Source organism: Sciurus carolinensis, chromosome 4 (assembly GCF_902686445.1).
Source record: "Sciurus carolinensis chromosome 4, mSciCar1.2, whole genome shotgun sequence".
NCBI lineage: Eukaryota > Metazoa > Chordata > Mammalia > Rodentia > Sciuridae > Sciurus > Sciurus carolinensis.
The window spans coordinates 157,007,063-157,033,249 of NC_062216.1; the positions used below are offsets into that span (position 1 = coordinate 157,007,063).

Below are 26,187 nucleotides of genomic sequence, written 5' to 3' on the forward strand. Positions count from 1 at the left end.
AGGTGGCCAGTCCCTGTGGGAAGAGCCAGAACCACAAAAGTCAGCTGTGATTTCAGAAAGATTTAGGCTCGTAGTTATGTGTCACAAGGAACCAAAAAAGCACAAGATACTCTCCCTATCTTTGGAGAATACACAGATAGACGAAGTATCTGAGGACAAATTTAACAGAGTAACCTTGGAAAATAGAGATTTGATGAGGATCAAAGAGTTTTTTCAGTAACAGAGTTTTATTTAAAGGTCATGAGATAAACCTGAATGACTCAGGTTTTAAAATCCTGCTTTGGGGAAATCTTAGAAACAGAAGCTGAGTTTCTTTGGTTCAGGGTTTTCTTGGTTTTGTTTTTGTTTGTTTGTTTTAATGTAAAGTTATGCTTGGGTGAAGTTCTCTTTTGGGGACAATATTAATAATTCTTTAAAGGAACCATCTTGAATAGTTTAAAGTACTTAAATTGAAAAGGACTTCTATTAGCAGTTATTCTACCTAACAAATAATCTAGAACAATAATAATTTTAATAATAGTCTATAGCTAAAATAATAGCTAGGAAACCTATATCTATTATTTCTAATCTTATAGTAACTTCGAGGTAATTATTATTATCCCCATTTGATTCACAAACTCAGAGAGGTAAAAACTATTCCTCTGTGGGCATACCACATTAAATAGTTGGGCCTTGATTTATCAGACCAGAAAACATATCCTCTTGACCTTTGTGCCTCACTGAGCTATAAGATGTTTAGGTTCTGAATCTAACATTTGTTCTTGCCTTGAAACATAACAAAATGAAGAATGACAGACTTGAGATGACCAAGGTTTCCTTTAGAAATATTTTATTAGAGCCTGATATGGTAGTGCACGCCTGTAATCCCAGTGACTCAGGAGGCTGAAGCAGGAGGATTGCAAGTTTGAGGCCAGTCTTAGCAACTTAATGAGGCCCTTACAATTTAGCAAGATCCTGTCTCAAAACTAAGGGTGGGTGGCTGAAGATAGATTTCTATTCTAGGGACATACACACACACACACACACACACACACACACACACACACATATACTTATTTACTAGAAACACCAGGGTGATTTCATGGAACTTTGGATGCACAGGAATTCTGGATTGAACAAGAGCATGGTTCCAGCTCAATCAGCAGCTCTTCTGCTGATCAGAGGGAATGCTTTGTCCTCACCTTTTGCATTTACAAGAGTCAGTCTCCCATCTTCACCTGGATTAAACAGAGAAGGATGCACTGGCTCATTTCTCTGGAAAGGATACTGAAGTAGCTCACGCTTTATGAACATAGGGCCTCTCAGCCTAGAACTGGTCATTCAGATCCCCAGGGGTCTCTCTGCCTACCTGTTTACATGATCATCCTGTGGATGAGTTCTCTTCCCACAGCTGACTGCTGTGACTCTAGGTTTACAACTTCCTTCCTTTATGTCCTTAAGCATATTTTTTGTGCTCATTTAAATCTTAAATCTGCTGTTATAGAAAACATGCTGTTTCAGAAAGTGTATATTGCCTCGTTGAGAATTTTCTGGGAGGAGTATTTGTCTTCTCCAAATATTCTGTTACTTGGGGCTGTGGGTTAATACCTCTAGAATACTAAATACTTTGAGTAAGGACCAAAGGCCAAGCCCTTATCCTGGTGAGTTACAGAGAGGAGGACAGTGTGCCCCAGGTACCACTGTGTGCTGTCACTCTACCAGAGGACTTTTCTGGTCAGTTTCATTTTAAAACCTATTTAAGTGAAAGGAGAATTAGGACGAGCACTTTCCCTTGATTGATTGTGATCCACCAGCTCTGGGTTTTAAGACAGAATGGGCAAATGGCCAGGCAGCTGACCAGGCAGCACCTACTTTACCAGTGCCCCAGCCAAGCAGGACTTTGAGCATCCCCTGATATTAACCAAGAACACCAGCCCCTGAGGTTTCGTTTGTTGTAACTGATCTGAGGGAGGGAAAACTCACTGTCCAAGGACCACTTGAGGAGGAAGTAAGAGGTGCAACCTGTGCTTGCACTTTGCCACCTACTCCCCCCAACACCCCACCATCACACACACATACACAACATCCTTTCAAGGCAACTTTCTGTCTCCCATGGGCCTTTCTTTTTTTTGTCTTTTGTTAGTATCTGGAATCTACTATCCTGCTTTTGTGGTCTATTTTGATAGAGGGTACCATCAGCATAGCTAGCTTACCACCTTACGAGGAAACAGAAGCCCCCAGTACCTTACCCATTCTGATTCACCTACTACCAAATTCATAACTCGAGCAAAAAATTGTCTCTCTCCAAAGGTTTGCATCTCTGTCATGGGGAAGTATTCCAATTGGTCCTATTTTGAGCCACATGTCCTTTGGGACCAGTATGGGAGAGTTGTGGTTACCTGGAGAAAGGGCAACCAAAAACAAGGATAGCTACAATTCATTCCAGAAGCTCTAATGATGGTACAAACCACCACTTCTACCAACTACCCAGAAAGAGAGCACAAACCCACTGCATGCCACCAGAACTTTCAGGCTTGACATGATGCCAGATGTGCAATAAACATCTGGAGTCCCTCTGGAATATAAAATACATGGGCTTTAGATGTTTGTCTCACATTAGGTGTTTGGATGCTTCCTATCACTCCTATATTCAAAGAAAGAGGAGGTTTAAATTTTGGAATATTCTGAAATCCTTTATGCTTTGAAAACATGAAAAGACCTGCTAATACTTGGCATATTCTCCAAGGGACAGTAAAGTATACTTTATAGGGAACTATAAAATACAAAAAAAAAGGTTATGCTTTATGAACCTATCAGTTGTCGTTTCAATTTGGCATGGACATTGGTGTGATTTATACTAGAGGCAGAAATAAGCTTGGCAGTTATGCAGTAAGAATAGATATTTTTGCTTTTCTGCTGCGGTGTTTGCAATAGAATATATTATTCTAGTGATAAAGTATTGCTAACTGTCTTTGTGTTGTGTGCAGTAGGTAAATATAGTGATTACCCGAGGCTTTAATAAAGGTGGAAATGGATTTTGTTAATGGTTCTGGTCTCTTGCCTTTATACTGCTGAAATCCACAGAGAAACCCAGAAAATGTTTGCTCAAAACTACACAAACAAAAGAGCCATGTTTTTGAAGTGAATAAATGAGGCATTAAAACAGTGTTGGGGGAGCTGGAAACCTTTAAACCAGCAATAGCAATACCTTCCTAGTCCTAAATATAGCTATATTCATATTCATATGTATGTATAAGAGTTTTTCTAGTGCAAAAGGGAATTCTTAGTAGCACTGTTGGGGCTGCTGAAAAATGTTCAACTACATGTTTCCCCATGTAAAGGAACAAATCTCTTTTCCATATTGAAACTATTACAGTTTTAAAGGAACCCCTTTCTTTTTTATGATCCAAATTAAATATCCACTGAAGAATTCCTGCTAAGCTCATCATAGCTATTTTTACATAACCTGAGAAAAAGTGAAAATTTCAATATCATACATGAGAAATTAGCCTAACTCTGATTGCATAATTTCCAGGTGACCCACCTTTTTGACAATGGAGCCACTGTCTTCTTTGCTGTTTTCATGGCAGTCTGGGGTAAGTGTTCTACAACCGTTATACTTGAGTTTCCCCCATATGGTCTCTGATTTGTTCCTTTAGAAGTCTCGTTTTGGATGTGAAAGAAAAAAGTTTGAATAGATTCAGTTTACTTTTCTGTTAGCAACAAAGTGATCAATAGTTCATTTGGTTTACTTTTAAAGCAATATTATAGAGGAGAAACATATCTGACTTTTCTTCTCTTAAACCTTCAACAATTCATCATACTTTCTTAGGATAGAATTCACCTTCTGATGGAGACAAAAATAAAGGTTATAGTATACCAAAAAGTCTGGGGAGAATGAACACCCATCTCAGTATATAGAAGACTTTCTATTGGAAGTAACTAATGTACAAGTGCCCACCTCTGACTTTCTTCCAGATCTATAAACAAGAGCTATTCGTAGGACTGAACTGAGTCATTTGATACCTGTTTAAGCTACTAGCACCAATCTACCAGTTGTGATGGAAACATTCAAATCTTTTTAAAAATCAGGACTCACTTGAAATCTCAACTCCTTCACTTACCAGGCTGTATTATTTAGAGTTAGTTACTCACCCTCTTTCTTAATAAAGTTGACTTAATAATATCTACATAGTCAAATAATTAGAAATTGTATGGAAAAATGTCTGGATGATTTAGAGAAAACAGTTAATATCAGTTATGTTTGCAGAGGGTATTCATGGAAAAGTGAATAAAGTTATCCTACATATTTTCAGTTCAGTTTGAATTTTTTAAAATTACTCATTTATTCTATAACTTAAAATGCTAAACATTGATGATGTTACAAAACCCTACTAACTTTTAAGATCAGGCTCAATCTTGTTAGTTGTGTCTGGAATGAATATCAGAATCTCCCCCATCTTTCAGGGCCCAGATGAAATGTCATTTGTTCCAAATAAAGAAATATCTATGGGATGTGGTTTGTTGTCATTCTTAGAGAACTTATAATTATTTGCATGTGTGGCTTCTCTCACCTAGTAGGTTTTTAGTGCTTGAGAAACATTATTGTCATTGAAAACTTCTTGCGTTTCTTTTGGAGACAAAGGGATTCAATATGTATTTTTGGGGAGGGTGGATGGATGAATGGATAGATAGAAAAGAAAAAAAGAGAGAAGAGGAAATTGTAGAAAGTTGCCAAAAAGATCTATCTGTGATACAGTGAATGCATTCAAATGGTTATTTTTTAAGAAGTGAAAATATAAAACCATGTTCCCTTGAGGGAACTTATTCTAGAGATTGTGAAAAGAAACTTATTCTACTCATCACATCTATTAAAGGGACATGCTTTGAGCCCTCTGACTAATTCCTTTCAGCAAAATAGGCATTTAACCCAAGATCAGTCAAAATACAGGTGGATGAGTGACCTGAGAGGACTGAAGTTCTATCCAGACAGCTACTGGTTAGCTGGGCCACCCAGGTTCTTCTTTAGAGTATGAACTGTGTCATATAGAGTGAGGGAGTTTGCAGCAGGGATTGACCCTAAAAGATGCCAGAGGACAGAAAGAATGGAGAGAAAGAGAGGGGAGAAGGAAAGAGTGAGTGACAAGCAAGTAAAAGAATCAGGAGGAATTATGAGAAGGTTGAATTTATGAGAATCAGAACCTAGAAATAGAATGAAGCAAAGAACCAGCTGAAAAGATAAAGCATAGAGGATGCAGAAGCCAAGTGGTAGTTAACTGGTAGAAAATGCAGACAGTCCTCCAAAGAGAAACAAAAAGTATTACCAAGTCATGTTATTAGTGGAGTGTGGGATTGAGGATCCACAGTCTGTTGTGGCTGAGGTCACTCAAGTCTTTATCCTTGTAGGTGTCACGCTTCCTTGGTGGAAGCATGTGCTCCCCTTAAAGCAAAGGAAGCAAGCTAACCATAACCGAGTGTGGGCTACAGGACTGAGCTCCCATTCAGATCAAGAATGCATATCTTGTTTTTTCTAGAACATATTAGCATTAGTAACCAAGGTCAAGAAGTATAATAGGGCATCCAGTGCTTACTAAGCTTTGCCACCATTACAAATAAGGGGACTTTGGAAAATGTATTCATTTCTTAAATCAGTTGTTCTCAAACTTTTTTGGGTCACAGCACATGTAGTAAATGAAAATATTTGCATATTGATGGGCATGGAAAAGCTTGCTCACAGCCATGGATAGGTCTGCCCTAAACAAGCTAGCTCAGCAACCCCCAAAACTGAAGGGATTGTTGTTATTCTTAGCATAGTCAACTGCTACCTTTTCTTCATTAATCTACAGTGTAATGAGTTAGTGCTTCTGTGTAGAGAGTGGTCCCCTGGTGCTATTCAGGAAGAATAAAACACAAAACTCCCTCACCCACTTCAGTATTTCTCCAATTTTAGATATACTTTGTGATAATGGTTTATTCTCCCACAGTTTACCCCATGAGACTATATAGAAGTAAAATTTCGGTACAGTGACATTTGTCTATTAGGCAGAGGTTGTCATCTCTCCCCCAGTAATATCATTATAAAGGATTGTATCCCTTTTTTTGGAAGTGGGAAAGTTCTACACTGTGGGTTACAAATAGCTTTTATTTTATCCCTTTGCCAACCTCAGCTGGCTGGTGGTGGCTGCCTGGAGCATGAAGTTGAGAAGCTTCTGAGGTTGCAAGTGGGTGGATGGAGATTTGACAGCCCTGTGCTTTGGAGTACACTCAGTAAGATTCTGATAGATGTTCTGTAATAAACTTAGGGCACAAGGGAACATTTTAGGGTCACTCCAACCCAAGCAAACCAGATAAATTCACCCTCTGAATTGCTTTGGCTTGGTTGAAAATGTATTGCATAAATCCTGTATTAGTCCCAGAAATGTGCTTGTTTTCAGGAAAAAAAAAAAAAAATTTACCCCAGGTGTTTCTTTGTAGAAAGGGATATGCCTTTATATGAATCTAAAATCACCAATAATAATAACAGTTATACCAGTAGTGTATATTTATTAAGCATTTACTATGTGCTGAACACTGTCCTGAGTATTGTATATGCATCATCTTATTTACTCTTTGCTGCCAACCTCTAAGGAAGGTACTACTAAGATGAAGAAATTGAGGCAGAAGCTAGACACTGGCAAAGTCAGAAGTTAAACTGGACAGTCTAAACTTCTCCACTCTTCTACTAGGTTCAGGTACTGTTAGTAACCAATTGCTTCAACTTTGGCAATCTGAACTTGTAGATAAAGGGCTTTTATGCTTGTCCAGAGCCCCATTGATGCTGCTTTGAGATGATGATAAAAGCATGTGCATTCTAATGGAACTCACTTTAATGGTCTAAGGATCATCTCTTTTGATTGACAAGTTGCAGCATTTAAGAAAACAAATGCTATTTTCAGGAAATTGCTAGATACAAAGATGATGAGAGCAGATGTAAGTGATTTCCAAGATCTCAGACCAGGTTGATGTGCTGATTTGTTGCCTTTGCTTTGTGTGTTTACCAAAGAAACACTGAGCCTCCATTTGGAACCAGCTCCTAGCAGCTGGGGAGAGCCTGTGTGTTGACTTTGTTCACCTTCACACATGAGCGATAGCAGGTTTCCTGGGGACCCTCAAGTTCTTTTGTCCGGTGAGGGCTCTGGGCTTGAGCTACAGTGTGGCTCTTCCCTCGTTGCTTATTTCTGTTCAGGAAGAGTCAGGGGACAGAATAATTATGGACCAAATTAGCTTCTCTCTGGGGTACGGAGGGAGATGGTGAGTCATTTAGGGAACTAGATGTTGGCAGAGACCTGGCAGGAAGCAGATTACTTCCCTCTGTTCTTTGTTTCTGGTTTCTCTTTCTTTCTTTCTATCTCTCTCTCTGTTTTTCCTTCTTCCTTCTTTTCTTTCATTTTTAGTGTTGCCAAAAACTGAATTATCCCCAGTAAACAAACAAAACAAGGTCTCCAGAGCTCTCCAATTAAATGACAAGATAATGATAATTTTAGTGAAAATTCAGTTGCCATGTGATTCTGTTCGTAATTGGCAAATGAAGTATGTCTCACATTTTAAAAATTAATTTTAATATAATTGGCCTTTCATTCTTGGGTATTTGTGCCAGTTTTCTCTTTTATAATCTCATCAATAAATCCAACAAAAATGGTGATTATATATTCAAAAAAGTAGACTTTTTTATTGTTTTTTTATTTGTTCTAATTAAGTTGTATGTGACAGTAGAATGCATTTATACATTTTGATAAATCATATATAAATGAAGTGTAATATCTCATTTTTCTGATTATACATATTGCAGAATCACATTGATCATGCAGTTGTACATGTACATGTGGTTATAATGTCTGTTTCACCCTACTATCATTCATTCCCCTGTACCACTCCCCCTCCCTTCACTCCCGTCTACCTAATATAAAATAACTCTATTCTTCCCTATTCACCCCTTATTGGGAATTGGTGCCCACATATCAGAGAAAACATTTGACCTTTGGTTTTTTGGGTTTGGTTTATTTCACTTAGCATGATACTCTTCAATTCCATCCATTTACCGACAAATGCCAGAATTTCATTCTTCTTTAAAGTTGAGTAATATTCCATTGTGTATATATATTCCACATTTTCTTTATCCATTCATCTGTTGAAGGGCATCTAGGTTGGTTCCATAGTTTAGCTATTGTGAGTTGAGCTGCTTAAACATTGATGTGACTGCATCACTGTGGTATGCTGATTTTAAGTCCTTTGGGTATAAACTGAGGAGTGGGATAGCTGGACCAAATGGTGGTTCCATTCCAAGTTTTCTAAGGAATCTCTATACTGCTTTCCATAGTGGTTTTTCCAATCTGCAGTTCTACCAGCAATGGATGAGTATTCCTTTTTTCCCCATATCTCACCTCAACATTTATTGTTGCTTGTATTCTTGATAATTACCATTCTGATTAGAGTGAGATGAAATCAGAGTAGCTATGATTTGCATTTCTCAAATTGCTAGAGATGTTGACCATTTTTTCACATATGTATTGATCGATTATGTATCTTCATCTATGAAGTGTCTGTTCAGTTCCTTGTTCATTTATTGATTGAGTTATTTAGTTTTTTGGTGTTGAGTTTTTGAGTTCTTTATAAATCCTAGAGATCAATGCTTTATCTGAGGTGCATGAGGTAAAGATCTGTAGGCTCTCTCTCTTCATTATTTATTGTTTCTTTTGCTGAGAAGAAGCTTTTTAGTTTGAATCCATCCCATTTATTGATTCTTGATATAACTTCTTATGCTTTAGGGGTCTTGTTAAGGAAGTCAGACCCTAGGCCGACATGGTGAAGATTTGGTCCTACTTTTTCTTCTAGTTGGTGCAGGGTCTCTGTTCTAGTACCTAAGTCTTTGATACACTTTGAGTTGATTTTTGTGCAGGGTGAGAGATAAAGGTTTAATTTCATTTTGTTATATGTGGCTTTCCATTTTTCCCAGCACCATTTGTTAAATATACTATCTTTTCTTCTAGTGAATGTTTTTGGCACCTTTGTCTAGTATGAGATAACTGTGTTTATGTGGGTTTGTCTCTGTGTCTTCTATTCTGTACCATTCATCTATGTGTCTGTTTTGGTGCTAAAACCATGCTGTTTTTATTACTATAGCTCTGTAGTATAATTTGAAATCTGGTATTGTGATGCCTCCTGCTTCACTTTTCTTGGTAAGGATTGCTTTGGCTCTTCTGGTTCTCTCATTTTTCCAAATGAATTTCATGATTGCTTTTTCTAGTTCTATGAAGAATGCCATTGGGATTTTGATAGGAATTGCATTAAATTTGTATAATGCTTTTGGTAGTATGACCATTTTGATAATATTAATTCTTCCTATGCAAGAACATGGTATATTTTTCCATCTTCTAAGGTCTTCTTCAATTTCTTTCTTTAGTGTTCTGTAGTTTTCATTGTAGAGGTCTTTAATCTCTTTTGTTAGATTTATTCCCAAGTATTTTTTTGAGGCTACTGTGAATGGAGTAGTTTTATTTCTCTTTTCGTGGAGTCATTGCTGATATAAAGAAATGTGTTTCATTTATGGGTATTGATTTTATATCCTGCTACTTTGCTAAATTCATTTATTAGTTCTAGAAGTTTTTTGGTGGAATTTTTTGGATCTTTTAAATTTAAAATCATGTCATCAGCAAATAGTGATAGTTGATAGTTTGAGTTCTTCTTTACCTATTTGTATACCTTTAATTTCTTTCTTCTAAATGCTCTAGCTAGAGTTTCAAGGACAATGTTGAATAAAAATGGTGAAAGAGGGCATCCTGTGTTGTTACAGTTTTCAGAGGGAATGCTGTCAATTTTTTTTCATTTAGATCTATTGAAATGATCATATCATTCTTGTTTTTAAGTCTATTGATATAATTACATTTATTGATTTCTGTATGTTGAATAAACCCTGCATCCCTGGGATGAACCCCACTTAATTGTGGTACACTATCTTTTAAAATATTTTTGTATGCAACTTGCCAGAATTTTTTTGAGGATTTTTGCATCTATGTTCATCAGGGATATTGACCTGAAGTTTTCTTTCCTCAATATGTCATTGTCTGATTTTGATATCAGGGTGATATTAACCTCATAGAATTAGTTTGGAAGGGTCCCACCTTTTCTATTTCATGGAATAATTTGAGGAGTATTGGTTTTAATTCTTCTTTGAAGGTCTCATAGGATTCAACTGAGAATTCATCTGGTCCTGGGCTTTACTATGTGTATAGATGCATTTGTATATGATATCCCATCAGTTTCTCATAATCCATCAGAAAGAAATTTCTATCCCCATTTTATAGATGAAGATATTGAAGCTCAGAGAGGTTATGCCACTTCCCAAAAATTGCCCAGTGGTAGAATCTGAATTTTAAACCAGATCTGATTTGCCTAACTCCAAAGTCATACCTTAGTGTGTCCCATGTCATGAATCTTCTGTAGGGCACATCGATTAAAACCTCATTATCTCAGCAGACTGCATATCTGTTGCCACTGGGCACTGGGTGTGTAAAAATGATACCATCTCTGCTCTCAAAAGTCTCATAGTATGTTACAAGTTTGTTATTATAATGCAAGGTAAATCAATTTATAATGGGTTGGCGAGGTACCCTGTAGTCGAAAAGGAAAAGTAGAAAAGATTCACTCAAGAAGAGATATTGGAAACAAGTCTTCCCTTCACCAACAAAGGAGTGATGTTGAGGGGAAGTGTGGAGAACATCTGAGGAAAGATGAAAGGGAAGGTTGCACATTTGGTGGTATAGGGATGTGGTGTGTGTTCATTTTGTAGGGCTGCTGTAAGAAAATGCCACTGCTGGAGTAGCTTAAAACAAAAGGAGTTTGTTTTCACAGTAGTGGAAATTAGAAGTCCAAAATTGAGGTGTTGACAAGGTGGGTTCCTTCTGAGGGCTCTGACAGGGAGGGTCGTTTAGGGCCTCTCTCCTAGATTCTGCTGATGGCCGGCAGCCCTGGACCTTCACAGACTTGAAGATGCATGACTGCAGTCTATGCTTGTCTTCATGTGATGTTAGCTCTGTGAGAGAAGTTATTTTCCCATCCTGCCTTCTTATAAGAACACTAATAATATTGGATTAGGGGCCCAGCCTATGCCACTTAAGACCCGTCTTAGCTAATTATATCTGCAATGACCCTACTTGCAAATAAGACAGGACATCCACATTTTTTTGAAGGGACACAATTCAGCCCATTGCAAAGTACATTTTGAGAGCTGAGGTCTTCTTATCTCAGGTCTTTATGAACCCTAATGAGTATAGGGTTCTCCAAGTAATCTATTCTTCCTGTCTTTGAAGGGGACTATCATTTCATTCAAATTTATGAAGTTCCTAGCATTAATTTGTTCTTAATATTCCCTTGTATTTTTTTCATTTCTTTTGGGTTTATATAATATGATATTGCTTATTCCTAAAATTGGAATTCATGAATTCACATCTTCTCTTTTATCCTATCTGTTCTGTTTAGAAGTTTAGCAATTCTATTGATTTTTTTAAAAAATAATCAGTTTTTGATTTTAAAGATGTGATTTTATTTTTCATTAATTTCTATTACTATGTGTTCTTTCTCATACTTACTTTGAGTTTAATTTGCTGCACTTCTCTCCTTGACCTGACCTCATGTTTGATGCTAGAACAAACCCAGGGCCTTGTACATGCTAGATGAGTGCTCTGGCAGAGTTACACCCAGCCTACTGTCCTTTTACTAATTGCTTAAGGTGAATGCTCAGTGCATTAATGTGAGATCTTTTTTTTATTTTCAAGTTTAAAAGTTTAATACCATGAATTGCCTCTTAACCTCACCTAGTTGCATCCCCAAATTGTGTTTTCATTTGCAATCAGTTGAAAATATTTTCTATTTTCCTTGTTATTTACTTTCGGACCCATGGGTTATGTAGAAGTGTGTTGTTTACTGAAGAACTAGAAGGTTTCTGGGATATCTTCTTGCTATCTATTTCTAACAATTCAGAAGACATATTTTGTACAATTTCAATTTTTCTAAATGTAATGAGATTTGTTTTATAACCATATTGTAGTACATTGGCAAACGTTTCATGCACTCTTGAAAAGACCATATATTCTACTGTTGTTAGGTATAGTATTCTGTAAATTTCTTTTGGGTATTCTTACTCATTTGTTTTGTTCTAGTTGTCTATAGTCATGCTAATTCCAACCATATTTGCGAGTTTTTCTCTTTTGGTTTCAGTTCTGTTAATTTTTACCTCATGCATTTTAAACTTAGGATTATGTCCTTTGTCTTATGAAATTTTCCTCTTTATTCTTGGTAATATTTCTTGTTCTCAGTTGTATTTTGTCTGAAATTAATATTGCCACTTTAATCTTTCTAGATTTGGGTTCATCTGGTTTATTTTGCTCCTTCCTTTTACACTTAACCTCTCCATGTCTTTATATTTAAAGTGTTTTTTTTTATAGATAGGCAATTGTAAGTATTTTCTTTTTTAAAAAATCCTATCTAGTAAGCTCTGTCTTTTTGTTAGAATGTCCATAGCATTCCAATTTAAGGTGTATCATGTTTAAAAATACCATTTGATTTAAATATTGATTTGTTTTAAATATGCCATTTTTATTTTTTATACACATTCCTTATGTCTCTGTTGCATTGTCTCTGTCTCTTTTTGAAATAATTGGATATTGCAGTATTGCAGGTGGATTAACTCTACCTTTTAATTTTAATCTTATAGTGGTTATTCAAGGATCTATGATGTACACTTTTAATTTATCATAGTCTACCATCAAATAATATAATGTTTTATCCCATGTAATATAAGAACATTAAAAAACTGTAATTCTTCTTCTCTCTTGTTTTATTATTTTGTCATATATTTTGCTTTTGTTGTTGTGGTATGTTTTTCTTGTATACATCATAAACCTCTCAATATATTGTTATTATTTGGGCTTTAAGCAGATGATTATTTTTATTTGGGGAGATTCAAATGAAGAAAAAATATTTTATATTTACCATTGTAAATAGAATTCATACCCATTTATATCCAAACTTTCTTCTGGTATCATTTCTTTTTGCCTAAAGAACTTTCTTAAAAGTTTCTTGTAACATAGATTTGTTGGTATGAAATTTTAAGTTTGGGGCTTAAAATGTCTTTATTTCATTTTAAATTTTGAAAAAATATTGTGGTATGATGTAGAATTCTAGGTTGGCAGAGGTTTTTTCTTTCAACACTGTAGAACAGAGATTCTCAACTAGCAGTGATTTTTGCCTCTTCAGAGACATTGGGCTGGAGACCTTTGGGGATGTCATAACTAGGAGGAAAGAGCATACTGGCATCTAGTGGATAGAAGCCAAGTATGCTGCTAAAAATCCTAGAATGCACAGAGCAGATTCTACCAGAAGTAGGAATTATCTGGCCTAAGATGCCAATAGTGTTGAATTTGAGAAATATTGCCCTAGACACTAAGGTTGCAGTCTTGATCCTCCTGTAGTAAGGATTTTGTTGAGACCCTTTAGGGGAGTCACCTGACACTTCTGTTTGAGCATTCTCATCTACATGGGAGGATTAAGCACCACTAGCATTTGATGATGCAGAACAATGACATGTATTTTCACAGCATTTGACATCATTTCAGTTGTGTCAAGGCTGAAAAACCCTGCATGGGAGATGCTGTTCCATTGTGTTCTGACTTGCATAGTTTTTGACAGGATGTCTTTAATATTTCTTATCTTTATTCCTTTCCACATAAGATGTCTTTCCCCACCACTGTCTTCTTTGGAATTTTTTTATTTTTTATTTTCAGAAATTTGTTTGAAATGTGCCTTAATGGCATTTTCTTTGTTTCTTGTATTTGAGAGGTTCGTTGAGCTTCTTGGATCAACGGGTTTATAATTTTCACCAAATTTAGGGAATCTCCCCTATCGTATTTTCTAGTACCTCAAGTCTGTGTATGTTATACTGCTCAATATCGACCTGCAGGTCACTTTTGCTCTGTAGGTCACACTTTTTTCAGTCTTTAGGTCTTATTTCTGTGGAGATTTTGTGGTTGTTGTTGTTTGTTTCATTTTGTATTGTTCCTATTTATTTGTCACCAGGTTCACTGATATTTCCTTTGAAAATCCAATGTTCTTTTATCCTATCTAGCACATTTTTCTTTCCACATTTTTAATCTCAGGTCTTTTATATCTTTAATTACTCTTCTCATTGAGTTTACCTTTTTCTGTATCTTCTTGACTTGTAAAGCATATTGATAATAGTTGTGTTATCATCCTTGTTCTACTCTTTCTGTCAGTTCTGGGGTCAGTCTGGGGTTGATAGAATTTTCTTCTGGTTACAGGTTTTATTTTCCTGCTATTTGCATACCTGGTAACTTTTTCACTAAATTCTGGAAAGTGATGATTACTGTTCTTTCCTGGGTTTCTTTAGTATAGGACTTTGTTCAGACTTGCAGTTAACTTACTCATAGATCAGTTTGATCCTCTTGAGACTTGTTTTTAGGTTATTAGGGTGGGTCCAGAATCCAGCTACCATGACTTTTGTGATGCTCTGACTAGTGGGATCATGAACTACTTCCAGCCCCCTAGGCATGTCAAGAGAAGAGGAAACCTTGCTGCTTATGTCTAGACCTTTCCCTTAATGTAACTCCCTCCTCTGTTGTATTCTTCCTCACAAATTTTGATGACTGAGTCTATCTGCTCCAATCTCTGTCTCCCACACTCAGTGAGACACTGTTTTGGTTCCCTCACCTGAAGTGTAACCTTGAAACTACCTATAAGTAATGAACTGGTACAATCCTAAGGCTTATCCCATGATTTTCCTTTCTTTCAGGAATCATCATGGTCAGGCACTGTCTCTTGTTCAGTACTAATAAAAATTGTTACACTATGTTGTAGCAGTTAACCCCTCATGGCCAGAGGTGAAAGTCCTCTGACTGCTGCAGTTTGATGATTTTTGTGGAAGGAAAGTCTGCTCTCAGACAAGGTCCTAGAGAACTGTGGTTCCTTAAGTAAATTGCAATGACCTGTGGTGTTTCCTCAGCATTACAATAGTTCAGAAACATTGTTAGAATACCCAGAGCTAACTTAACTTGGGGAAAGAGACTCCTCCTCAAAACTGTTCCAACACCAATGCATGATCCAAAATGTAAAAAAAAAAGCAAGTGTATAGTACAGAATATTATTTCATAATGACTATCTATAGTACATTATTCTTATTGAGAACACTTAGGAACCCAAATTAACTATCATATGTTGTTTATGGATGGAAATCAGTGCATCTGACAAACTACTTGGCAGTTCAAAAGTATGGAATTAATAATTGCAATGAATACTTGTTAAGTGAACAGAAAGAAGGCAGCAAGACTTAAAAACTATTTCTTTCTGCTTGATTAATCAATCTTCTTTGCCACATTACATAGAATACCCCAAGAGACTGAATTCATGTCACAATATCCTTCTAATTCTGTACACTGGATAAAACTTTCCAAAATTATATTTGTAGACTTTCATTTTTTTCTAAGTTATGATTTGGCCATTCTCCATGTGGAACACTGACTCTCCTGAAAGGGTTACAATATCAATGATTAAGTTTCATCTTAAAATATGCTCACACTGCTGACCATCCTGGTTCCTAAGATTTCCTTATTTTCATACTCTGCAGTGTTTCACAAACTCTTCAGTCATTCATTCACATTCACTTTCATTATTAGTGCCAATGGCCTATCTCAGATATTAGAAATCAGCAACCTTTAAAAATATTGTTTGGCCCCCACCAAGTTTTAAAATATCTGAATAAACTGTAATTATTTTGATATTGATAGTTCACATGAAGGTACATTTCTTATGGATTCTTTTGAAAACTTGAAGATCTTTCCATAGTATATTCAATGAGGAAAAAGGAATGCCCACCATTATACATGATACTCAGACTACTCATCTGTCCCAGTCTACACCATACCTTAGTAGGGGGATTTCTGTTTTCAGTTTTGTACTATATGGGCTGGTTAGCTTTGAATTTATGCCTCTTAGCTAAACTCATTCATTTTTAATAGGTTTTCTAAGTTAAGCTCCCAAGAGATAACCTCATCCCTCTATTTCTGTGTTTGGGAAAGCACCTTTGGATCTTTCCAAATAAGCATTTTCAGAAAGTAAAAATTATAAAGGACTGGAAAAAAATGAAATCTGTTAATATTACTAATTTCACTTTTTGTAGAAGGAAATTAGTGTTGGTAGAAAAATGAATATATATATGAAACCAGTCATTCTGCTTTCTTAGAAAATAAGAGAATCATCTTGACAAGATTTCTGAAAATGCTTTGAGTCATCGGATGGTGGGTCATCATTCTGAAATAAAAATCATGCTTTTTCTTCCATATGTACTGCTCACTTTATCACTGGCCATGACTCAATTCTTATTTTCCATACAAACATATGAAATATAATTTTTTGATAAGTTAAGGGGTAAAGTTAGACCTCAGGGCCTTAAAACTTCTTAATTTTTCAAAACTAAGAAAATACCTTTGCAGTTATTTTCTAGAATTAGACATTATTCTCCTTTGGGTTTCCAGAGTAAGAATTTTTAAGATGAAGCATCAAATTAAGTGTTTTGAAACCTATTATGTTACCAGTAGGCAAAAATTGGTAGCATTGTATTTCTAGCAGCTTTGAGAACAAGTGTGGACTTTTCCAGGCCTCCTGCAAGAAGATTGCAGATGGAAAGAAGGGTAGAGAGTAAATGCCAGGCACACATTGAACCTATAACTGTGGGACATAATTCTTTCATATTTATAACTAGTTTCAGCAAAGTACCCCTGTGTGTTTGGATAGGCATTCTTTGTCCTTTTTGGCTCTTCTCGTTTTGATAAAATATTGAGTTCCCAGATTACAATATAGCCTTGTAATTAAAACTTTGGCAAATCAGGACCAAATTCCAGCTCTGTCTTTCCCTACCGTGTGATGATAATTAAGAAATACAGCATTTCAAGCATTCCATGGAATTTAGGATATTATCCGAGGGGAGTTTTTCGGTATAAAATCCTCTAAATACCTTAATGAGATGATGAAAAATAGTAGCTCAGTGGTTTTTTTTCTATTTGCAGTATGTTAACTGAAGATTGTGTTTTCCAAAGAGAAGCCCACATTAGTTAGAATGAGTAAAGTAGAAGCTGCTGTAATACACAGAACCCCAAACCTGACATTCAGTAGAATCCAATCAGGTAGTCCTGGCTGGCAGAGTTTCTCATATGGCCACTTATGTATATGGATAGTTTTCTTCCATTTTGTGGTTCCATTCTCTTCTGAATATTCACAGTTCTCTCTAATTCTTCAGCAAAAGGAGAAAGAGAGCTCAAGGATGATACACCTACATCTTAATTCTTCAGTCCAAAAATCACATCCATCATTTCTGCTCACTTTCCATTGACCAAATATGGATGATGACCATATCTAATTGCAATAAATGCTAGGAATTATAATCTAACTATGCTTAGGATATAAGAAATGGTTTTAGTAAATGCATAACAGTTCACAACAAATTTATTTGAAATTGACAATGATTGTTCTATTTAAGAAAATAGACTGTGACTTGCTGAACATTCTATGTCATGTCCCTTTTGTGTCTCTTATGAACTTCATGAAACAATCTTCTCAGTTGTGTATGATACTGAGCCAAGAGTGTCCTGGTGGAGTAGTCTTTGTCTGTAGTTTTCCTTTCCGTTATTTCAGTTACCTACAGTCAAACATGGTCCAAAAATATTAAATGGAAAATTTCAGAAATAAACAAATCATGTTTTAAATTAGATGCTGTCCTGAGTAACTAGATGAAATCTTGCCCAGTCCATCTTCATCTCACCCAGGATATGAATCATCCGGTCTAGCATATCCACTTTGTATATGCCACTCATCTGTTACCCAATGGCCTGTTGTCACCATCATCAGATCAGATCAGCTGTCACAGTATCATAGTGCTTATGTTCTGAAAACCCTTTTAGTTCACTAAACCATGTTGCTTAATAATAGACCGAAGTGAAAGATTGGTGATATGGGCAATTTGGATAAGCCAAAGAGATGCTGTGAAATGCTTCCTTTAAATGAAAAGGTGAAGATTCTCAATAAGGAAAAAAATATATACTGAGGTTGCTAATATCTACAATAAGAACAAATAGGAAAAAGTATAGCATATAGAGGATTTGATACTAACTACAGTTTTTAGGCATCTACTGGAGGATCTTAGATGCCTGCAGATAAGAGAGAAAATACCAAATTTAAATACTAAAGTACCTGAACACTACTTCTGGTTTCACCCACATTAGAGAGCAGAAGGCTTAGATTATCCCAATGTGTCAACTAATGTAAGAGGATTGCTATTTGAAATTGACATTAATACTGCAAGTGAACCTTGTTGGTGAGAAAATTAAGTAATAACACAGGGTAGAGATGAAGGTAGAAAAGGGGGAGGAAAAAGCATGCAAAATTGTCTTATAAGTGAAATTATTAAAGTTTTAAATACTGTGACTTGAGATTGTTCTAAGATCTGTAAGGGAAGTGAAACACAGATTCTTGCATCTTTGTGCCTTCATTGTGGTGTCTAAGGACCTAGTGAAATCTCTCTCTTGTCTCTATGACTAAGTCTGTATATTGTTATGATAAGGTCAGGTCACTCTTAACGCAAAGATCTAACATCATCAATGGAGTAAAAAGCCAGAATTTCTCTCTTATGTAAAAGTCTGAGGTGAGTGTTCCAGCTCCATTTGGTCATCCAAGGTCTTATGTTCCTACAAAAGTGTTGTTTGCCAAACTCTCAGAAATGGTCATCGCTTACATAATCTCACCTGGTCTCCACCCATCCAAAAGGGGGAAAAGAATGTGCAAAAATCACCCCTAAGTGACTTAAAATGTCAACCCGTGAGCAGTACACACTTTGTCACTTCGGTATTCCACTGGGGGGAACTGTCCTTTGGCTACATCTAACACAAAAGTGACAGAGAAATACAGTGCAGTTGGGCAGCCCGGCTCCATGCAGCTATTCTTTCACTGTGGAAGAAGCCAAGAACAGCTTAGAGGACAGTTGGTAGTTTCAGCTGTAGAGTCCACGCAAAGAAAGAAAGTGGTAGAACAGAATGGTGCGTGCTTTTAGTGCAAGACAAAAGGAAAGCATAATGAGTTTCAAACTTGGATATCATCATTACTTATTTACCTGGCACTGATGGATAAAGCAGAAGACAGAGCTGCATGCATGTTAATTTCACTTAGGTTATGAAAAGAATACTTATATTAAGTATAAATATATTAACATGTATTAATGTATATTTAAATGCATACTTAAAATATATAAATATTTGCATGAAGGAGATTTGAAGGACAGAAAATCACTGCCAATCAAATTCATGGGAACTGCTAAGTTTTGTTTTTGTTTTTCTGATCCTGTTTCCTCTTCACTTTTAAAATAAATGCTCTATCAGTTGGAAATATGTTGGTAACCCAGTTTTCTGTATTCTTACATCCCAAGAGTTCTATCATTTTAATGAGTCTATGCTGCCTCAACCCGCAAACCAGCTTAATTTAATTCTAAATGAATTTTCTAAATTTTTCATTATGTTTTATACAAGCTTAGTAATTCTCAGAAAACGGTTCTTGTTAAATGAAGTTTCGCAAGAAATTCTGATACGCAAACAACTGTCGTCCTTCGCAATGGCTTCATTATCCAGTGACACGGTTAATAGCATTGTTTTACTTTTATTTGAAAATCTCTTTGTCTTTCTCTGCTTGTTCCAGCAACAGTTTTCCTGGAATTCTGGAAAAGACGTCGAGCAGTAATTGCTTATGACTGGGATTTGATAGACTGGGAAGAAGAGGAGGTTTGTATAATTTACCTCAAATTAAAAAAAAAAAAAAGGCAAATTATGGAGAAATACCATCCCCTTCGAATCTTCACTTTTCACTGGGTACAGAAGTCATGTCCACTCATCCTCAATACCTGTCTGTATAGAAAATCTCAAGTTCTATAAAAAGGGTCTGGCAGAATTTTTTAAGACAACATTTTGATTCCTTAAAATAGATTAAAATTCCATGGATAGTAAAGCATTTCATTTGTAGGTAGAGGTACCAGATTTTTTTTTTTTTTTTAGTATTGTTTTTTTTTATTTATTTATTTTTTTTTAATTTATTGTGAACAAATGGGATACATGTTCTTTCTCTGTTTGTACATAGAGTAAAGGCATACCATTTGTGTAATCATACGTTTACATAGGGTGATGTTGGTTGATTCATTCTGTTATTTTTTCCCCTTCCCCCCACCCCTCCCATCCCTCTTTTCCTTCTATACAGTCCTTCCTTCCCCCATTCTTGCCCCCCTCCCTAACCCTCACTCTAACCCTAAAACTAACCCCTCCCACGCCCCATTATGTATCATCATCCACTTATCAGCGAGATCATTCTTCCTTTGGTTTTTTGAGATTGGCTTATCTCACTTAGCATGATATTCTCCAATTTCATCCATTTGCTTGCAAATGCCATAATTTTATCATTCTTTACGGCTGAGTAATATTCCATTGTATATATATGCCACAGTTTCTTTATCCATTCATCAACTGAAGGGCATCTAGGTTGGTTCCACAATCTGGCTATGGTGAATTGAGCAGCAATGAACATTGATGTGGCTGTATCTCTGTAGTATGCTGATTTTAAGTCCTTTGGGTATAGGCCAAGGAGTGGGATAGCTGGGTCAAATGGTAGTTCCATTCCAAGTTTTTTAAGGAATCTCCATACTGCCTTCCAGAGTGGTTGCACTAATTTGCAACCCCACCAGCAATGTATGAGTGTACCTATTTCCCCACATCCTCGCCAACACCTGTTGTTGCTTGTGTTCTTGATAATCGCCATTCTAATTGGGGTGAGATGGAATCTTAGGGTGGTTTTGATTTGCATTTCTTTTATTACTAGAGATGTTGAACATTTTTCCATATGTTTGTTGATTGTTTGTAGGTCTTCTTCTTTGAAGTGTCTGTTCATTTCCTTAGACCATTTGTCGATTGGATTATTTGTAGTCTTGGTGTTGAGTTTTTTGAGTTCTTTATAGATTCTGGAGATTAGTGCTCTATCTGAAGTATGATTGGCAAAGATTTTCTCCCACTCTGTAGGCTCTTTCTTCACATTGCTGATAGTTTCCTTTGCTGAGAGAAAGCTTTTTAGTTTGAATCTATCCCAGTTGTTGATTCTTCCTTTATTTCTTGTGCTATGGGAGTCCTGTTGAGAAAGTCTGGTCCTAAGCCGACATGTTGAAGATCTGGACCTACTTTTTCTTCTATAAGATGCAGGGTCTCTGGTCTGATTCCGAGGTCCTTAATCCATTTTGAGTTTAGTTTTGTGCACGGTGAGAGATATGGGTTTATTTTCATTTTGTTGCATATGGATTTCCAGTTTTCCCAGCACCATTTATTGAAGAGGCTATCTTTTCTCCATTGCATATTTTTGGCCCCTTTGTCTAGTATGAGGAAATTATATTTGTTTGGGTTTGTGTCCTCTATTCTGTACAATGAGAACTACAGAACACTAAAGAAAGAAATTAAGGAAGACCTTAGAAGATGGAAAGATCTCCCATGTTCCTGGATAGGCAGAATTAATATTGTCAAAATGGCCATACTACCAAAAGTGCTATACAGATTCAATGCAATTCCAATTAAAATCCCAACGATGTACCTTACAGAAGTAGAACAAGCAATCATGAAATTCATCTGGAAGAATAAGAAACCCAGAATTGCTAAAGCAATCCTTCGCAGGAAAAATGAAGCAGGGGGTATTGCAATACCTGAACTTCAACTGTACTACAAAGCAATAGTAACAAAAACAGCATGGTATTGGTACCAAAATAGAAAGGTGGATCAATGGTACAGAATAGAGGACATGGACACAAACCCAAACAAATATAATTTTTTTTAGTATTGTTAAACATCACCCATTTTCTTTACTTTAGTAGAAGGTGCTTATTCATTTTACAGCTCTTGGCACAAACCTCTTGGAGACAAACCTCGAAAGAGAGCTACTCCAAGGAAGTGTCTCTACCCTATTTTGCAGAGCAGTACTCAGAATTGCATCAAATGGCAAATAATGAGGAGAAACTACTCCCTAGCAGCCTCCTTGGTGGATGTGGCTACGTGTAGTGCTGGCTGCAGATGAATCAGTCCAGGAAGGGAAACTTAGCCACTCAGACTTCACTTCCTCAGCACACTCCCCCCGCCCCCATCTACACTATTATGCTGTGCTTTCCTAACTCTGGTCTGGTTCTCCTCGTCTTCTCTGCTCTGTTCATGCTGAGCTTGATGACCCCATTCCTCCATCGGGCCCTGCTTTCCCTGGACAGTGGATGGAGACTTCAACTCCTCTTCCCTTCCCCTCATCATTATCTCTTACCTGTTCTGAGTCCCATTTCATCAGAGCTTTGCTGTACCCATGAATCAGATAAAGTAATCAGATAATGTGATAATAGCTGTTGATGGATGTTTTCCTTCCCAGAGATTTGTATATGTATTTTTGCACATTAAAATAAACCTTCTAGAAATACCAATGATGAGAATATTAGTCCTATGGGAGGCTTGGTGGGGAGATAATTTGGGGAGACTTTTGCAGGGCAGGGGGCTGTCCTTTCATTCATGCCTCATGAATGGCTGCCTTTTCTCCTTTCTCTCATGAAGGTGCTTAGGTTGTTTTTTATTTGGTTTGGTTTTGATTTCGTCCTCTATATTTAAGATGTACAATATGGTGTTTTGATATACGATATGAAGTTTTCATTAATCCTTGTTCTTCTAATAAGGCCTCCTTTTGTGTTTTTATAAATATTCTCCAGAACAGTTTTCTGGGTTTGAAGAAGCTGCCCAGGCACTGTGTGGAGTTTACAGGTAGCAGCCAGGCTACATTCAGGACTTCCTCCAGGGTGGCCCATTCTGCTGGTTTTGGTTGTGTATATTCATGGGTACAACTCCCAATGGGATGGAACATTTATTTCCTGCACTTAAGCCACCACTAAGCCATTGTTCACCTTTGAATGCTTTTTCACCTCTAAAAAAGAGGTATAATGGCACTATTTAAGTAGCCTTACCCAAACCAGTCTAAAGTCATCACTTGTACTTGTGGTGGGCTCAAGATGTGGGTAGCTCTACAGTACATATATCCAGAGTAAGTCTGGAGCCTCCTGCCTTCCAGTCTCTGGGAAGAGCTTGGAGCACTGAACCAGTCTTTGAGTTGGCTTTCTTCTTTCAGGAGCCTACCTCCATGACCATGGGCAGTTGTAGTTCCCAGTTTGGGATTCATTGTGGAAATGCCTCTTACTTCTAGCCCATGGCTTTCAGTTCACAATACAGAAAACCTCAGACTCACTGCATGTCTTCTTTAGGAGTAGCCAGGAATATCGGTTTGCAAAGATTGCCATAACAAAGTAGCACAGGCCGTGGGACTTAACCTGTAGGAATTTCTTTGCTCATGGATCCAGAGGCTACAAGTCTGATATCGAGGTCATTGGGGTCGTTTTCTTCTGAGGGCCATGAGGGAAGGAAATGATCTACACCTCTCTCTTTGGCTTGTAGATGGCCGTCTTCTCCCTGTGCCTTCACATCATCTTCCCTCTGTGCATGTATGTATTCAAGTTTCCTCTTCATAATTATAAGGATACAAGTCATATTTGATGAAGCCCATGCTAATGACCTCATTTTAACTTAAAGACCCCCAACTCCAAATACAGTCACATTCTGAGGGACTGAAGGTTGACTTTAACATATGTATGAATTTGGTGGCAGTGGGGGAAGACATGATTTAGCCCATAACACCCAGGAACACAGGCCTGGGTCCACGATTGGCTTTGATTCTTGGATGACTGGCTCAAGAGTTCTTGACAGCACTTATAGCCTGCTGAACTGAAAGAGTTTCCCAATGAAGCAGAAGATTTTAAGTCTGTTTATACCTCAAGTGTAACTGCCTAAAGTAAGTGAAAGAGGGCAGACATGGCACCTATTCTCAGCAGCCTGTCTTCTGTCAGTTCCTTCTTGCTTTCTCTCAGCACCTTCATCTGAGTCCTGAGTCTTTCTGCCTGGATGAACTCCTATCTCCATTTCACCAGTTTCCGCTCATTTTCCATCGTTTTCCAAGGCACTCAACTAGAACATGTACTTAATTAACCAGAACCACACCAGTGTACCTGCCTGCCAATTACCTTTTCCTAGTTTCATAATTGCTTTTCAGTCAGAAGCTCGTCATATTTGGATGGAGCTCAACTAAATGAAACAAAATCTCAGCTTGATTTAGAATTGGAGAAGCCTCGATTTCATCTTGATTTGAAAGGTGTTTCCTAATTTTCGATGACAATTAAGTATAGATTTAAAATCCATTGGTTAAAGGTGAATGACTTCTGTAAGAGTTAAAAAGTAGACACACCATTGTTTTTAGCCACCTCCATCTAAAAGTGCAAAAATAATAATAGTAATTGGAGAAAAGTAATAATTATATTGTTGTTACACCTCACAAAATGGGTTTTGAACCTCTTTCTGTTCAGAGCCTTCTTTATCTTGGTGTCCATGTCACTGCCTGGTAATACAAGTAAAAACTTATTGATTGTTCCGAACCACAAGAGACAGGGCAGATTGTCCTTTTTAAAATATTATTCTCAGCTTCTTTCTTCAAGTATGCTTTAATAAGATGACAGAAAAACATAACCCTTAGTCTAAATTACATTACTTTTGATAACAGTAAATCTTGTACCTAAATCCTGTAGGTATTCTTCAAGTGACCAATTTCCAAGCATTTAAGCCTAGATTGCCAAACCTACTTCATTCATTGGTTGATTAGTGTGGCAGCTGCTGTTTTATGGTGGGGTAAAGGAATTTTTTTTCTTATCGTGTGAGCACCTCTTTAGTGCATAAAAAATGTGTCTTCTCATTCTTCAGGAAGAAATACGACCGCAGTTTGAAGCCAAGTATTCCAAGAAGGAGCGGATGAATCCCATTTCGGGAAAGCCAGAACCTTATCAAGCATTTGCCGATAAATGCAGCAGACTTATTGTTTCTGCTTCCGGGATATTTTTTATGGTTTGAAACTTTTTTTAAAAAATTCTTTTATTTGTTTTATACAGCACAAACCTATGGTACCAATAATCATTTCAGGCACTTGATAGTTCTGCAAAACAGTTGAGTACATTATGTTACTTAATCCTTGCAACACCATTGGGTGGTCAGAGACAGTGTTGCTATTCCCATACTACAGATGGAACAATTGAGACTCTGAAAGTTTAAGGGGCTTGCTGGGGGCCCACTAATAAGTAACTAAGAACTCATAACCTCCACTCTAATCTGATGTTCTTCCCATTTGGCATGTTCTACTATGCCCTGCTAGAAGAAATTTAAAATGTGAGACAGAATTAACAGCAGTGTTTTTCAAACTTTCACCATGCCCATCCAGTAGAAAATCCATTCTCCGTCATAACCCTGTTGATGCTATGTAGCTGGATTTATAAAACTGAATATAATAACTAAAAAATACCTTTATAATATGCAATAAACACTGATTTTTACTTTGTTTTATTATAGTCTATTTTTAATGCCAGATATAACCTAAAGTTGACTTCCCAACTCACTATGGTCATATCAGTTTGAAAAATATTAACTTAGACCTGAGTCATTAGCCTTTTTCTGAAAAATAGCTGTTTTGTAATCAACTTTGACACTATTCATTGCTAAACAAAACATACAAATTTGTCAGAAAAGACATTTTAAAACAGCAAGGGATGATTGATTAGGAGCCTCTTTTTCTCTCTTTTCAAATGACAGGCATTTAAATATGAGTCCTCAACCCCTAGAGTGGGAAGGACAAGACTAGTACTAATCCAGACACCTACCCACTTGGTGCCAGTGAGGAAAGTAGAGAGAGGAAAGACGAAGCTGGTTGTCTAGGTCCCCTGCCTCTCAAGATGAAGACTCATGGGCTGGGGATATGGCTCAGTTGGTAGAGTGCTTACCTCACAAGCGCGAGGCCCTGGGTTCAATCCCCAGCACTGCAAAAAAAAAAAAAAGATGAAGACTCACACACCCTTTGACAGATGCCACTTTGCAAGCAACCATGTCCTGCTTTGTCTTCTCCCCGCATGTTTGTAGTTATTGTCTTGTCACACAAGACCTAAAGACATAGATTCAGCTTTCCTGCTCTATGAATGGGGAG

At 36.9% G+C, this 26,187-nt stretch overlaps 1 protein-coding gene across 4 annotated transcripts in view; it reads left to right on the plus strand.

Annotated features, from left to right (window-relative positions):
- The window catches only part of Ano4 (anoctamin 4), a 322,489-nt gene that overhangs the window by 256,143 nt on the left and 40,159 nt on the right, over positions 1-26,187 (plus strand). For all 4 annotated transcript variants that reach the window (XM_047550092.1, XM_047550093.1, XM_047550094.1 and 1 more), the window contains 3 exons: positions 3,515-3,575; positions 19,765-19,847; positions 24,921-25,061. In XM_047550092.1, coding sequence (XP_047406048.1) covers positions 3,515-3,575; positions 19,765-19,847; positions 24,921-25,061 — 285 coding nt within the window. The remainder of the gene's footprint in view (positions 1-3,514; positions 3,576-19,764; positions 19,848-24,920; positions 25,062-26,187) is intronic.